We start from the raw sequence: 17365 nt of genomic DNA, 5'->3' as shown, positions 1-17365 counted from the left end.
ATTGAAGGTGACATGAACGTGAGACTTGGAACAACAACACCCTGGTTTTATCTCCGGCCAAGTGTAGATTGAATCCTCATGAAATACCTCCGCAGTGATAAGTCCATTTAACTGGGGTTAGTGTTGTCTTAGCACCTTTTAAACCTATTGTGAACTTTCTTAATTCCACCTAAAAGATTGAAAAACACTCACTTCAGCAGACCCCACTGATCTGCCCAATTCAGGCTATTACTGGTCACCCACTTAAGATGGCAGACTCTCTTGTGGCAGAAGGTAAATGTAAGCCCTTGCTCAGGCCAAAGCATCCTTTAGTGCTCCTGGAGCTAGAGCCAGGGAGATTATCATGTCAAGAGTAATCCGACTCGGCCCACAAGCACAACTATGGAGGAGGAGGAGCAAGAGTTGAGTGGGGGGGGCAGGCAGAGGCATCAGATGGGCTCTGCTCCGCTTACGGTAACTACGCTCTCCCTCCTCACCCTAACCAATCTTCTCAACCCACAGAGTTCCCCACCTTGGAGCTGGAGAGAGGACCTGCTGCAGGAAAGGGGGTAAGAAGATGAGCATTATCTTTCCAGCCGTGCTGTAGTGTGGAGATAAAATTATCTGAAGTGGAAGGAGTTGCACAACAAATGGAATCAAAGTTTAGACATCTGTAAGAGCTGTTTATTACATGGCTCAGTTCCTCTGTTTTGCTCTGTTTCAGGTTCAGGATCGTGCAAAAGGGAAATCAGAAATTTTCGTATGGAGGGATGATGACAGAAGTTTTCTAAAGTGAACCAGATGCCAGAGTCAGGAGCTTTACTAAACTCATAACTCTCCTCTTGTTGAATGGATCAATGTGAGTGCCATGAAGCGCACTGTAACATTCAGAGGAATGCTGATTCTGATCTTTGCAACCTAAACGAGTTCTATGGAAGTGCAAATATGATAAAAGAATAAAACAGCCTGGACCTGAATCAAGTCAGGACACCTCCCCTACTTGCAGGCGCAGGGAGTTGTGATGATTTTCAGGGGAACAAGCAGGAGTCCTGCCCTCACTCCTCTCCTGTGATGATGATGGACTTACCCAGCCAGCACTTGCCTGTGGAGGTCAGCTGAAGACGACGCCACGCAGCTAAGTCTGGATTAGCCGGCCGAACGGTAAGGACACCACATCTTCTTTTGTTAGTTTAAGCCGGCAGCTTATGGGGAAGGCGTTAGGTGCCGCTGACAGGGATGCTTCACCAAGTGCTTGAGTGGCAGAAAACACACGTTGGATTAGCTGTATCAACAAGCGGCCTTTGCTGGAACCACATGTCAGTAGCGCAGAGCAGCCTGTCACGAAATGTTTGTAGAGTGGTTACGTTTGATTAAAAGGGGTATGTCATAATGTTGGAAAAGGGACAAGAAAGAAATTAGAATTTTTGTCCTCTGGATAAGTTGAACAACACGTCAGCTAGTTTGTTTAGTCAGGGGAATATTTCTTTCACTGTCACTTACTCAACATGGTGGTTTGCCACTTTATCATGCTTACTTTCCCTCCAAATACTCAGTGGGGTTTCATCCTTAAAGTTCCAGCAATGCTTAGAAATCACATTAAATGGTGTGCTAAGATGCTTACTTAGTTTATTACTTAAAGAGATTTTTGCAGAACTATGCCTTTAGTGGTTTAAATGATCAAGCAGAGCTGCAAAAAGCTGTTAATGTCTTCTTAGTTCTCATGGAGGTACTCCAGAGAAGCAAACTCAAAGTTTCTGACTACAGGTATTTTCCTAAAGTGATGATCCCTTCTTACTAAGCCCATATCATATGTAGAGATTATACTGTATCTCACAGAGCCCCCAGAGGCCGGATAGAGGTTAAGCCTAAAGTCAATTGAGCCGTCCAACTTTCATAACCTGGTAAAGCTGGCCATAAGTGGAGAAACTGCAAGGAGAGATGAAGTGATGCATCACTCCTCTTCATCCCATCAGCATTTTCTGTATTGTTCTCACTAAAATACACGCTGTGCATGAAAATGATTAACATGCTCATCTTAGAAAGACAGCGTGGGCTTATAAAGACGTAAAATGTCATCATATTTGAGATGTTTGTACTTGCTTGTGCATGCTCCTGTGGGTCATATTTTAAAATGGTATTCAGCGTGTGCCAGATGGCCGTCATCCCTTTGTAACAGCAACATCAACATGTTTAACATCGGTTTAGAGGCGCTGTGGTTGTGTAAAAAGAGGATCTGGCGTGGACAGATTAGCAGCCAGAAGCCAGAATAGAAGCATCAAGACTCTTCTTTAGAAAGTCAAAGAGACAACATCAATCTTACTCCAAACTCGCTCAAAAAGTATCGAAGCAAGGTGATGTTTGCCTGTCAAGCCTCCTGTAAACCTCTTTGTGTGTTGCAGAAATGCATGTCAGAACTACACCTTGACTCAACTCTTCCTTTAATAGAAAGGCCAGATAAATTGGGACAGGGGTCAAATGTGCACCTATAAGTGTATCCACGCCTCAGATCTCATTAACGGCACCTTAATAGCAACAGGTTTGAGTTGTGACATGTCGTGCTAGGCTGTTGGGTCACTGGATTAATCCGGATAAATCCGTCGGATGTGATAGTAAGGCTCCCAAAATAAAGCAGAGTCTTTCTAAGCACTCACCTACATCCAGGAGATTAACAGACAGTAATGCTTGATATTTATAGAATGAGAGTGAGAATTTACAAAAGTTATCTGGCACTGCTTTGGATGTTTTCCTTTGTTTCCTTCTCAATAATGAACAGCAGCTTTCTAACTAACAAGGACCAGGCTTGTTTTAATTATGCGACGGTAACTGAGTGACAGAGCGAGAGCCAACTGAAGCACTTGCCCAGCAAAATTACAGTCTAACCTAAGCCTTTTTCAGTTGCATTAGAACCAAGGCTGGATTTAGAACAGCCAATCCTGGCTCAGAACATCCACTTTATTTCACAGCCTTTTGGGCCACCATGATGCTGGAAAACTTACAGAGCATGTCACTAGTCTTCATTATTCAGACAGACAGCTTGACAGGTTTCAAGATAACAAGAAGGGGAAGTGCCTGCTGGTGCTTTCTCGGTGGGCTCTGCATGCATGCTGGCCTAACCCTTAAGTTAGAGGTGTCTGATGGATTAACACAGACGCACACATGCAGCAGGGCTCGGGCTCCACCACCAACACTGCAGCCAGGTGTTAACCCACGTGACTACAGATAAAGCTGGGAGGCATTAGTGCTAATCCTGCCCTGATCTTTGGAATATGTCCCTATTACGTCCCAGAGAACTCTCTAGCTGTCCCCAGGCCTCCTGATGCTCACTTAAGAGGGAAAAGACAAGACAGTGCCTCTCTAGGACTCCCTAAAGCACCTTGTTTCCCTGCAACAACCCAGTAGGTACCTTTCCCGCTGTTTGTAGTGCTCCTGTGCTGTCTGTACAGTGCAGGTATTTATGGGGTGTGTTCAAAGTAGCACAGAGACAGCCGATCACATGGGTGGAGCTGAGCTGGAAGGCACAGCGTGGTTATAATGTTCTGTAGGTAAAGGGCCTCAGGTCGTGCAGTAGCAAATAAACAATGGCTCAACCTTGCGACAGCTTCAGAAATCAAGAAGCAGCGGTGTTATGTAAACTGGATTATTCAGTGTAATATGATGGTGCTACTGGAAGTCTGTGTACGCCCTGGGAGTGAAGTGGGTGTCTGGACAACAATGGAAGGTTAGACTTTGTCTCCATTTCTACACGAGCGAGTGTCATATGATTTTAGGGAAAGTGAAACCACACAAGTGTTGCAAGTATGTGTTTATGGTATGTGTGAGTCACAGTGAGGCAGCGATTGAGACAGACCGAACTGTATTTAGGGAATGTATAGGAACAAATTCTACACAGTGGAGAGACATTAAAGTTCGTTTCTGCTTTTTTCTAATACAAAGAATTCATTCATTCGGTTCTGTGATCTTCTTCTGCTGTAATCTTGTCACACAGCTAAAGATCCAAGAGAGCTGACAAGAAGGCACCCCCTGTCTGCTGGCTTCATTCAAAAGTGTTAACCACAGACGCCCCTTATCCACAATTTGACAGATCTTTACTTCATCTTCCATAGGCCGTGGCATTCTTTGAATTGTCTCCCTCTGGCATGGGAGGGAGAGGAGGACACGAGTGCCATGCTGCTGTAATTACATTACCGTCAGCTTAGCAGCGCCTTTGCCACTGACCCAATTATTCCTTGAAAACATCCATTTTATTGTGTCGTTTCATATAATGCAATCTTTGAGTGACAACAAGAGCACAGTTGACGGTTGAGAGCTGGACTCGTGTGTATGATGCACACACTGGAGTATACATACCAGCTCAGGAATGGCTCTGACCGACTGGGGAATTCATTCTTGGCTGAGGAGTTCACTTTCATGGTTTGCCTCAAACAGGTTAATGATCCTCCTGGATTGTTTTCACTCTGTTGGTAGCTTTTTAAGTGACATCTGACTGACAGCGAAACATCAGCAGCTCCTATTCATGCATACCTCATATTCACTTTCAGTCCCACTAGGAACACAAAACAAAAAAAAGAACTTTCATGCATGCAAACAGGATCCTTTCTTCCTGTGATAAGTTTAATTTTCTGCATTTGTTTTGAGCCTCACATCTCTGAATAGCCCTTATCTCCAAACACAGGAGCGTGCATGGGCACATCAGTCCTGATGCTTTGTGAGAGTCAGACATGCAGCGCCTGTGAGAAAGCTTTTTTAGTTGTCTTTAGGACTCATCTGCACTTTTATGTCTCAGTTTGAGGATGGTTTTTCCTTCTGCTCTAGTGTCCTCGGGGATTCCTCTATATCCTCTGTGTTGTTGCTGGAAAACAGCAGCATTTGTCTTCTCAGAGAAGTGGTAAGCTCATTCACGTTTCCACTGCTCACCTAAGAAAACACTGGTGCCTCTTTCTCAATTGATATCTGTATATTTATGTACATGACAGCTGGGGCCAGTGGTAGATATTAAATATCTGTGCTGATTAGTCTCCCATGACCATCTGAACAATCTGCAAAATGTAGGTTGGCATTTTTATTGGCGCCAATCGACTGCAGATGGGACTAATGTGTTTCTGAGTGGGGCAATTATGACAATCAAACTGTCTTCAGGGACATGAGATCAGCGTTTGATGACCAGGCTTTGTCCATCTTCGGTGACCGAGGCATCTGAGAACTCATCTCCTCCTTGCAAGCTAATTGTTTTATCAAGATGAACCATAGATCTAACAAGCCACAGGCAGTGATGTATCACAGCCGTGTGAAACTCCCAACTCCAACGCAGATAAATTGGCCCAAACCGACCTATTAACAACAAAAGAAAACAATGATCTCACCCTATGCCATACATTTTAATAAACTGATCTTTTAAATTTAAAATGTATCATACTTGCGGAGGAGCATAAGGATTCCTTGTGTAAGGTGTCAGTGTTGAACCTACAGAAACAAAATTAGACTTTCCATGGAGGCTTCTATCTATCTATCATGTCTGGTGGATAAATATAACCTCTGAAAATCAGACATACTGTATAGGCGAGTATGAGTAACTCTGAGATGCAGCCGCGGCTCCACATCTGATTTACATCGACTATGTCAAATGAGGTTGTTAGCTGAAATGTTTGACTTTTAAATGAATACCATTCTACCCCTTCATTGTGAAAAGGTTGGTTACCACGTCAAACGCATATGAAATTATGAGCGATGAGTCAAGCTGTGACTGATAGGACTGGTTTTACCTGTTTATATGCTGTTTATTCCACTGCAACTCATGCGTGCAGCGCCTTTGTATTTTCCCTCTGCGGTATCCAAAATTCAGGAGAGCTGTCTGAATTTGCCTATAGTTCCCTTTCTTTGTTTTTCTTAGCTGCAGAAATTCCACCAGAAGCTCAAAATGTTCCAGCTTTTTACAATTTTTCATAAAAAATCCACTTTAATGTGATCTGCAGGAGGAACCCACATGCTTTAAGTGTAAACTTCCAGAACTAATTCATTTCAGATTTTTGTTTTTATAATACTTTAGACAAGAATATGTGCAATGTTGACCCATTGTAAACACTCAAGCAGTCTTTCTATGTACACTACAGAATCCAGTCTGGCAAAACAATTTGTAAGACTGGTCTGGATTTGCTGTTAGTCACTGCCAGTATACCGTTTCCTGCTCTGGGGAAATGTTCTGCTCACCAGTGACATGATATGAAAAAGACAAAAAAGTAAGCTTGTAAAACTTCTCAAATACCTGTGGCATGACAATAAGGAAAGAAATGAGGTTTAATAATTGAGGCATGTGGCAGCAGTGCAGCGTCTATAGAATGGGAGTGGCGGTGTAAGATAAAGGGATGAACAAACACACATACATGTACGTACATAGCATTGAAAATAGGTGTGGTAAGAGATTCCTTTGGAGGAAGAAAAGGATTTACCCCCTTTGAAAGGATATTTCCAAAAACATTTACTTCCGCAAAGAGCAAGTGTTTTCTTCAAAAATGAAAGGACGGAGTTTGTATTCCCATTCCCATCAGGTATTTTTGAAATGATGCACTTTTTAAAAGGATTTTAAGGGGCAGAACTCATTCAAAATGCCTCCAGCTCGAATAAGAAATTGCAGTTATGTTTTTTTCTCTCCAGGCAGCAGCGATTGAACACGCTCTGCATTCTCATTTGTCAGCAAGGGATGTCAAGTTCGTGGATCATGAACCCACTTAAAAGTGAAAATGAGCTGACAGCAGAAACAGAAAAAGTAAACTGACAGTGAAATAAAAGCCCTGTTGAGAGGAGAGGATTTATAGCAAGGTCAAAGAAAAGTGACGGCTCAGACGATAACAATTTTTACATTGTTCTGTGTGCATTAATGTGACAACTTGTGGAGGTTTGCTTTGTTTGCATGATTGAAGGTGTGATTGTTAATACATGTCTGACGTTTGTGTTTGATTTGCCTCTCCCTGCAGAGTTTCAATGCTCCTCCACGTTCTAAGATGAAGTTATGGAAAGGTGCTACTTTTGCCTTCGTGCTCTGTGGTGCAGCCCTGTCCATCCTCCTCGTTAGAAATATGGCCACTCTTGGACAGTTCAAACCTAGAAAAAATTCTCCGTACACATCTTCATCCTCATCAAGACAGTCTTCATCATCAGAGTCAACGTCTGAATCCTCATCATCATCTTCTGCAGAATCGGAAACAGAGATGTCCCAACAGATGGGTGGTCTTCATCGGAGAGCACGCTCAACAGAAGAGATGAACTCTCTCCTCTCAGAGTGTAAGATAAACTGTTATAGTCTCCCTCCTTGTCTGGTTTGAGATAAGGTGTCATGTGAAAGGGCTTTTTGGGATTTGGCCTGAACACTTAGTACCTGGCTGTGTTGTTTATAGAGCAGATTTTGATGTCAGGCAATAACCTGCAGTCAATTAGCACCTCATAGTTCACTGGCTCTCCATAGAACCATTAAAACCTTCATGTGAGGATGGTATACCCACTCTTGTTTTGGTTTCACATGGCATTATTGAAAGGCATTTGTCAGCTAAAATGGGCCTGAGGGAGTTCTAGCACTGTCTGTAATACTGATGGTGAAAGGACTAGTTTGTAGGTGTCAGCATGTCAGATAAAATACACTAATTTCTTCTGTGCGCTCATGGCTTTCATTATCTTACCAAAAGCGCTGCACTATCTCTGCAGACCATCTGTCCTTCTGATGTATCTGATTATTGAGAACTGCAACATTTCTATGGAATCAGATTATCTGTCCCACACCTGTTTACTGATGTTTATTCATCCTCTCCCTGACAGTTTCCAAGATGTTTCAGAGCTTTACAGAGGGTGAGCTTCAGCATGTGGTCGGGACCTTGCTTGACAGAAAAAGAAGAAAGAGCCTACGCTTGGGTGACAGCTTTGCCCGAAGGACTAAAAGAGCCCGCAGGCCTAAGCCTTGCTCCATAAGGGAGCTGGAAGTGACTGTGAGTGAACTGGGTCTCGGCTATGACAGTGACGAGACGGTGCTACTGCGCTACTGCAGCGGCAAATGTGTGGCACACCGGCAGAACTATGACATCACCATGGAGCATATGGTTAGGATAGGATTCAGGAAGAAGGGCCGCAAAGACAGGGTCAGCAGTGGGCCCTGCTGCAGGCCAACCGCTTTTGAAAAGGACTTTTCCTTCCTGGACAACAAGAGTCGCTATCATACAATACAGAATATTTCAGCCAAGCACTGTGGGTGTGTATGACCCAAAGAGTTGAACTTCTCACTTTGTCTTGCTGCTCTCAGCCTCTGTCGGAACTCGGCTGACTATGGATTATAAACTCACAAAGAGGAGAAATAAAAGGAATACATCTATGGCTGCATGGTGGCCTTTGGGACAGGAAAGCTTGACTTTTTGTAATCTGTCAGTACAAATTGGAACCATTTACTATGGACAGCAGGAGCTGCATATGTGTGGATTCTATCAAACGAGATACAGAAAATGACTATTCATACCAAAAAGTCTGTATTATCTTTTCTCACTGTGTAGTAACACTGTAAACTGTGGTGTAACAACAATGTAGCAGCATTATTTTGTGATATTGGAGACGTAGTACCATGCCTTAGATAAGCAATGAGGCTTTGATAGATAAGATGGACTAGATTATTGCTGTTACTACACATAATACCTAGGGATGTCGTCACGGTCCTACTTTTGTACTTTACATGATTATAACAGTGACAGTAATGAAACTTCAGGAAGACAAGATTAGCCCATTTTCATTTCTAAACCCATAAATAAATTCAAGCTAAAGATAGATGACATGCACCAACTCTGTGCTCGACTTAAGACTCTTGGTCTGAATTGTACCAGTGATCTTTCATTGAGATCTGTCTTTTGGAAGTATAGCAAACTAAAGATTTATTGGGTTCCTGTTATCACAGGCTACAACTGTTAGCCTGTTTCCATGCGTGTATGCATTAGTGTTACTGATTGCAGTGTTATTACACAGGTAAAGGAACTCACGTTCTTGAATGCATTCGACAATGAAAGAAAATGCTTTTCTATAGAACCAGGTTTGATACCCATCTTTAATCATTGTGTTTTGTATATTGATAATGTGTAGATTAACAATGAGGACCTGCCTCAAAACACAGAAACACTTTCATGCTTAAGTAATGAAAATTTAATCTGTATGTTCTCTATAGATGAGCTCATCAAACTGATAAATTGTCCAATCAAATTCTTTATATGTTTTTCCAAAAAAAAACCTGGTATTATAATTACCCATAATTTTTGAAATTATTTATCCTCAAAGAATTGCCAAAACACGCCGAGTCAATTCAAATACCCATAAGGAATTCACAAGCTGATACACATAAACATCTAAAGTCTCATGTTCAAGGTGACATAACCGCTGTAATGTCGACTCTGGATGTAATTTGTGAGTGTTTACACTTGAGAGGCTCTCAATAATCCAAAGCTCAAGTGTGAAGGAGATTAACGATTTAAATGAACTGTCTTAGCATGTTTCTTTCTGCTGACAGAAAACAAACAATGAAGTAGAGACAGGATGTGGAAATGTTTTGTACCCATACATGAAACCCTGCTATGATTCAACGCCCAATTTCAGCCTTTTATGGGCCCCTCAAATGCCTCCTCGTTGATTTGCCTGGTAGAGTTTTAGGGAAAATAAGCTAATGGAATTCATTATGAAGCATCTTTTTAACTTTTATCCAATCTTTATTTGGTTTTATGCAACTGTTTGCCTGAAGTATAATAAATTATGTTTTTGTTTTTTGTTTGTTTTCCTGAGGAGGTGCAGTGTGGGGCACTGATGCGGTGCATCTTTATTGTAGTTTATATTGTATTTATTTGGGAAGTAAATTATGGTTTTGCATATTTATTTAGATTACCACACAGAAACGGGACAGCTTATTATCATTAAGCAACTGTGCCAAAAATGTTTTATCTAACATCATATATTGACTGCTGAATAAACATTATTTCAGAGGAATGGATATTCATTATTTCCCCAATATTATCAATCTTTGGGTGTTAAATGCTCTGTTCTCAGACTGTAGTGAAAAAAGTTAATAAATAATAAAAGTCTGATAATGCCGGATGCTGTTAATAATAAAATGAGGATAACAAGGAGATCCCTGTGGGTACAGTTGGCTTTCAGATTATTTTAAATAAGCCATATGGCAGATGAAACACAACACCTTTGTTATGCTAATAAATAAATGTTTCTCAATGATGCTGACACCATCTATTATACAGCAGCTCGGTGCTGCAAGTGCTGAACAGCAGTGAAGACAGAAGCCTGTACGCCAGGGCTTGTGACCAGAGTTTGATCCTTTTACCAGGCAGTAAAAAGCAGCAGAGATGTGACTGACAGCTTTTTATATGAAATAAACTACAAGGAAAAAAAATCAATCCAACCAAGGCTTTTTCTTTTTAACCTTTTTTTTCTTGAAAATACATTTTTGTCTTGGCAACACAAAAATCAACTGTGAATTGATCTTAATGAGAAGTATTGCCCGTGAAGCCAAAGTCTGACACACTCTTTAAAGCTAAACATTACTGTTATCCTGGGTGAAACATTCCTTCATTACAATGAAACCTGTACTGGAGCAATAATTTACTTTGAGTCATCCCCAAATACAGCATTCTGCTGCCAAAAATACATTCTAGAGCCCAAATGTGTATTTATCCGCAGCTGAAAATAGTCCCGTGACAAATGCCTTATTTAGCTCTGTTTAGGAAACAATTCAAGGAAACTGTTATGGACCACATCATTGGTTATCATGAAGCAAGCCTTTTAAAAATGAACAAACAATTGTATTTGTTTATGCACCACATAAAGTTTGAAGTGAATGGGCTTCATGTGTTACAAAGCTCCTAAAGACTAAACTCACTCAGAGTTCTACTTCAGATTGAATCTTAAAGGTTGTGAGTCTCTAATTACTAAAAAAATAATTCCTGACTTACCTCCTTGCACCAAGTTATGTGGAAAGTCTGGGTTTGAGGATTGTTTAGGTTTTCCAATATCTTGCCTGGCCCTGACCGCAGTGGTTTAGGGGTGAATGAAGCGACACTGGAAAACAATCAACGGTAATTAGGTTTTTCTTAAACAGTGGTCTGGATGATCATCAGTTCATTACCCCATTTTGAACCCTATTAGCTCTTTTAAAGTTAAAAGATGGCTAATTTTGCAAGTTTACTGCGCCCCCCCCAGTCCAATACTTACAGTGCAAATAAAGTATGCATACCACGTTTTGCATACAGGCAAATACTCTAAAGCAGTGGTTTTGGTTCTCATCTGGTCTGGCCTCAGGATTCACCACCACCTCCTTAAAGAGAAATACCAAGCCAAATTTCAAAACAATTTCAACCACTCATATTTATTTATCATATTTTTTATGAAAAATGTTGCAGTTTGGAGTAAAACACATGACTGAAGAAAGAGAATGGACAACACAAAGATGTTAAAACAGTGCATCATTATGAAATTCCTAGCAGAACATGCTCGCATATAATTAATTTTACTCCATTTCCCATGATAACATGCACATTTTGGTTGTTTTCAAGGCATCTTGAGAAATGAACACATTGTCATGCGAAAACCAGCTTTGTTATCCCAAGATGACAAGACACATGAGGCAAGATCTTCAACAAACATCCAAAGTTTACTCACTGTCACAGCAAAATGCAGTAAAATCAAATATGTGGGTGTGCAGTGCGTTCAGAAAGGATTCAGACCCCCTTCATGTTTTCAGTTTTGTTATGTTGCACCCTGATGCTCTGGTCAAGAAAAGTCATTATTATCCTCATTAATCTACACAGTACCCAATCATGACAAAGTGAAAATAGAATTTTAACATTTTTGAAAATAATGATCTGATATTCCACATTTACATAAGCATTCAGACTCTTTGCAAAAAAACTTGAAATTCAGCTCAGGTTCTTCCCATTTCTCTGGATCATTGCTGAGATGGTTCTACATCTTGACTGGAGTCCATCTGTGGTAAAATAAACTGATTGGACATCATTTGGAAAGGCACACCTCACTATAGGGGATCTCACAGCTGACAATGTATATCAGAACAAAAACCAATCCATGAGGTCAAAGGAACTGCCTGCTGAGGTGGTTTGCGTCTAGCCATTCTGCTATAAATCCAGGATGGCAAAAGGCTGCAGTGATGGTTGTCCTTCTGGAACCATGTCCCATCTCCACACAGGATCATTGGACCTCAGTCAGAGTGACCATCAGGTTCTTGGTCAGCTCTCTTACCTCCCCCTCCAATTGCCCAGTTTGGCTGGGCGACCAGCTCTTGGAAAAGTCCTGGTTGTGCCAGTTTTCTTCTATTTAAGAATTATGGAGGCCACTGTGCTCTTGGGAACCTCCAGTTCAATTTTCTGTAGCCTTCCGAAGATCTGTGCCTTGCAACAATCCTTCTCTGAACTCTGCAGGCAGTTCCTTTGACCTCATGACTTTATTATAAATTTATTTTATCACAGGTGGACTCCAATCAAGGTGTAGAAACATCTCAACAAAGACTGAGAGAAACAGGAGAAATCTGAGCTAAATTTCAAGCATTTGAGTAGAGCTGAACAATCTAGCAATATTACCTAACTGCAATTTTTTCCCTGATATTGTGATTTAATATGCAATTATTTTTGAGTTTTTCATCTTATGGATATCTCAACAAACAAGCGATGCATCATTCTATATTATAAAAAACACTACCTAAGGCTGAACAATTTTACAAATATATCATTGCTATTTTTTGACTTATTGCAAATTGATATGAATCATATTAAAGGTAATGATAATGTGATGTCTTTCTAATGTTTAATAAGAGAAACATTCACAAAAACAAGTAGGACTTTTGCAAATTATTCTCAAAATAATAAAAAATATTGACGAAGGTTTGCTTGATGTGTAGTGTGTAACGTATCTGCCTCAAAATTGTATTAAACTGGTATTTAAAACACATTTCAGGTTAAAGAAGTGTTGCAGCTTCTGCGATTTGAAAAATGCAGAAAGACAAAATGCAAATGAATCTAATTTAGATTTATTGCCAAACCCCACTTCTAAGGACTGAAGTTTAAGGTCTAATCTATATCTAAATAACAGTATTGATATAGACTAAATTACTCTGTAAATATCTGCATATCTGGAAAAAAAAATTACCTTTCCCTTTAGAATATATAGTATATATGTATATATGTATTCAAAAGTATTAGTTATATTTTCATTAATATTATCACCAAGATGAAGTAATCATTTGGAATCATTATAATAATATAAAGGGCACTAATGATTATTTTAAAGATTTCAAACGAAGAAATTCCAACAGACTTGTTCTATATTTACCTTTTACATAGAGACACTACCTTTTACAATTTCCTGCTCACTTCCTCGTACATACATACAACGTATCATGTTCAGTTGCAGTTGCTCTTGGAAAGAAGTGGTGAAGGTTTTGGTATGGAGAGACAATCAGACAGCCTGACGCATCAGGGCAGGGAAGCTTCCTTTTGTAAGATAAGACTGCTTCAGTTGTGCCAGCAATGACTTCATAATGGCCAAAAGAGTTGTGTAATGTAAACAGAAGTTTCTGTGGGAGTGTTAACTAATGACAGAGGCTCAAGCGGCTAACGTCTTTCAACATGAGCTAAATTAACAAGGTAATTTACAATTCGCACTCAGACTTCACCCACCTTGTAAAATTAAGTGACATATTTTGACTCTCTTTTTTCTCTCTTCCATCTATTTTTCTTTAAATTATATTTCTTTACATTTGACGAGGGAAGCTGTGACATGATGCACCTACGCCAACCTTTCACTTCTTGCTAACAAACAATTACAGTGCGTACGCTCTCGTTTGGGGCCGGGACGGAACCATATGCCGCAAAATGAGAGGGGGAGGTTACAGATTGCCTACCTGTTTGCTTTGCCACCCAAAAAAAATGAAACCAAAAATAAATTGCTGTATTCGTACCTTTAAAATCAAAAGCTGTATTTTATTATAAATCAAAATACATTTGGAATACCTCTTTAAGTAACAGAATCTTGTCGCTGTTACGGATATCCCCTACCTGGACCACTCCATCCGCGCTTCGAATTTAGTAATGTTTTCAGTTCGGGGGCAGGACCGAACCATCATATTTAAGTAGAGGGGTGTGTGCTGATGTTAACTGGATGTTTATTTTCTTCTAAAAAGACTGAAATGTAAGGGAAACTGTTCAATAATTCCTATATGGAATACGTGTTTGAACCGTTGCTTTCCTATGTCATATTTTAGGGTATTTGTCAGTGATAAATCACTGTAATATCAGAGCCCCCTTGGTAACGTGTCATGGCACGGATAGCAACGGTGTAATTGCCACTACTGACTGTTGCTCCATCCTTTGGCATGTTTTTGGCGTACTTGAAAACTGTTATGGAACAAAGCCATAGTAAATTGAATGCCACATTTCAAAAGTACCTGAGGATATTACTGGAAGAGAGCAGAGTAAGCATGTTTAGGGAATGCGGTCTGATCACAAAAGCAATTAACAGCTCTCGTCAAATCCTTTTGCTGTAACTGTAGGCTATGATAATTCTCACCTGTGTTTGAGTATGAAAGCAGGAATTTGCATGTAACCGAGGTAGGACCATTAAGCATGCTAAAACTTTAGTAGAGGTTTTCACATCAATGAAAACCATCTTTTCAGCATATACAATCTTAATATGAAGGGAATTAAATAAGTGCAAGTCATCCTTTTATATAAAGACTTTCAAGGAGTCTAATGACGTACAGCGAAGGCCATATAGGCTACTCATTAATCGTCATGTTGTTTCCTGCCTGAATGCATTAAGATGTTCTAAATATGTTATTCCTGTATTTTTTTCTGTTGTGTATAAGCTGTACAAAGCAGGGAAAGTTCTCCTTAAGTTTACATACATGTAGACTAAAGGATTTGTTATCCCCAGGAGACAAAAATCCCAGAGAAGACCAGACAACCCCACTTACACAACTTCCTGCCCAGTTCTTGAGGTTTATGCCACAAACACAAGCATTTGGAGGTAACACTAAGGTCAGTTTGAGTCAAGACACAATGGAGGAAAAGTCACACAGAGCAATGTGGCTGACGAATGCACGGGGTATCTTCAGTGTATTTGAGAGTGAAAACATAATCTGTTTTCCTTTGGGTTTTGTTTGTCCAAGTGGAGCACATGTTTTAGTTTGACTGTGACTTACTGTATTTACTACAGCTGTGGAAATGACTTCAACAGTTTGTATTTTCAGCTATTTTCAGCATTTAAATTTTAAAGCCAACTGCAGAAGTAGCAGAGGAGGACATGACTCCTTCACATCAAAGGCATGTCACACTCAAACATTTGGATTCAATGAAATTCAATTTATGAAGAATTTGCCCAACAGTGACGGCTTCCCTTGAGTAAAGAGAGAACTTTGGAGACATTTCCCAGCAAGTTGTATTTACAGTTTCCTCATGTAGTTTCCAGCTATTTTTCTTACTAGTATGAGCACCCAAAAATGCAAAAAATGTTTACAACTGCAGTGAAAGTGGAACCACTTTACCTCTGGTATAAACAGATATTTCCGTCTCTTGCCACTGCAGTGACTGCGACCAAAGCATGTACACAGCCGTAGCCCAGATCAGCCGGGTCTGAAGGAATGAAGAGACAAAAGACATTTAATGAGAACAAGGCTGGTGAGAAACTTGAACTTCGTAATAACACATGGCATCCATTTGATCACAGAGGTTGTTTCATGTCAAGGAATGCATACTACACTTGAACTGTGGTTTCTCTGAGAAATAATCATTACAGCAGTTCTGTTTTTCTTGACATAACTCAGTGGGTGGTAATCACACTTTAAACCTTGGGCTGGTTAATAAACCCAAATTTAGGAATAAAGAAATAAATCCCTGACAACTTCTAACATATAATTAACAGAAAAAATACTTATCTAGTCCAAAGTGGTTCTGTTCATCTATAATCATAGGTGGTTTTAACATCAGGTAACGGTTGATTACGCCTGAGGGTATGTGCTGCAAGGCCTTAAGATATAATAATTACAGATGAGCATCAGATATGAGTCTGAAATTAATTTCAATGATTAAGACTTGTATTTTGAATGTAAATAAAGCATCAAAATTGAATAAAATTGCATCAAAATAGATACTGATTTAAAAAAGTCCCATAGAAGGACCCCTAGCCCCATCTGCGCTTGTATTTCTCCATTGTGCATACATACAACCTGTCAAAACACAAGCATAGATGAGGCGAGAGGATAAGGACAGAGTGTGAGACATTAAGTAGGTTGAATTTGTAGCTTCTCTATGTATGTCAGAGGTAGTATATGCGTTAAATTAAGCCAAAAAACAGTACCTGGTCGAAAAAAAATCATCTCTGCATGCCTCTGGTAGCAACATTCAGACTCATAAAATAGGCTGCAGCTGAAGGACATTCCTCTACATCATCCTCGCCCAAGCACACATGGTAAACATCCTGTTAGTCAAAAATATAAATCCAGTGTTGAAACCAGCAGATTTAACCTAATTAGTTAACTAAAGGAGAAGACATGCTACCGTATGTTTTTTTCAGTGGTAGCTCAGTAAAATGAATATAAGACAATGTAGAATTAAAAGTCATCATAATGTGTCCAAATGTTACTTCAATTAGATAAAAATACTGATTTTTGCAAAAGACTTGAATACATCCAGTTTGGAGAAGATATGTGATCGTCTTCTGGGAGTATTAAACAGATCAACAACTTCTGTAAATTAATCAATAAATCAATCAATCTTTGTTTGTATTGCATCAATTTGTATCCCATGTTATCTCAAGACACTACAAAGAGGGCAGGTCGAGACTGTACTCCTTGATGTCTTATTATAAAGACCCAGCGCTAATCAGCATTAGTGTCAGGGAGGAGGGGCAGTGGGACACAAATGCAGAAAATGGGTTTCAAAAAGTTATCCAAAAAAGGATAACCACTAAGATCGCAAACGATCAATAGGGAAAGGGGAAAGAAAACAAAATCTTTATGTTGATTAGAGATAACCCAAAAGCTCCCGTATGAAATATAAGGAAGAAACTAAACCACTGCTGCCAAGCAGCTGACAACAAACAGAAATCACTTGGGAGACTGAGAACACTCAAAAAGGAAATACAAAGGCCACTATCTCAATTAGAAAAGGGAAACCAAAAAAATGGCTGAGTTAAAACTCTTAACCCTGACACAAAGGTCTTCAAGTGAAAGATGAACTGAGGATTTGTTATACAAAGTTTCTGATATGTTTTTTGCAAGCTCTTTCAAGAAACCACCCAAGAAAACACAGAGAGATGCTCTCAAAACCTCTGAAGGTGAGATGATGAGTCAGCACAGAGC

The 17365-nt window shown here is 39.9% G+C and overlaps 1 protein-coding gene across 2 annotated transcripts; it reads left to right on the top strand.

Moving 5' to 3' along the window:
- Window positions 1-427: 427 nt before the first annotated feature.
- Window positions 428-9961, top strand: LOC121520445 (neurturin). 2 transcript variants are annotated; one of them, XM_041803902.1, is made up of 4 exons: window positions 428-453; window positions 704-1140; window positions 6948-7254; window positions 7783-9961. In XM_041803902.1, the coding sequence occupies exons 3-4, from the start codon at window positions 6975-6977 to the stop codon at window positions 8217-8219; spliced, it is 717 nt and encodes a 238-aa protein (XP_041659836.1). In that variant the 5' UTR covers window positions 428-453; window positions 704-1140; window positions 6948-6974; the 3' UTR covers window positions 8220-9961. The 2 variants fall into 2 exon arrangements, with proteins under 2 accessions (XP_041659836.1, XP_041659835.1); XM_041803901.1 differs by lacking the exon at window positions 428-453 and adding an exon at window positions 467-548.
- The last annotated feature ends 7404 nt before the right edge of the window (window positions 9962-17365 follow it).

This window comes from Cheilinus undulatus, linkage group 13, assembly GCF_018320785.1.
Source record: "Cheilinus undulatus linkage group 13, ASM1832078v1, whole genome shotgun sequence".
NCBI classification, from domain to species: Eukaryota; Metazoa; Chordata; class Actinopteri; order Labriformes; family Labridae; genus Cheilinus; species Cheilinus undulatus.
The sequence above is the reverse complement of the archived record's forward strand: the minus strand, read 5'-3'. Positions and strand labels throughout refer to the sequence as shown.

Coding starts and splice junctions, on each gene's coding strand:
- LOC121520445 (XM_041803902.1), top strand. CDS start 6,975: ATGAAGTTATGGAAAGGTGCTACTTTTGCCTTCGTGCTCTGTGGTGCA. Junction 7,255..7,782: donor GAACTCTCTCCTCTCAGAGT/GTAAGATAAACT, acceptor TCTCCCTGACAG/TTTCCAAGATGTTTCAGAGC.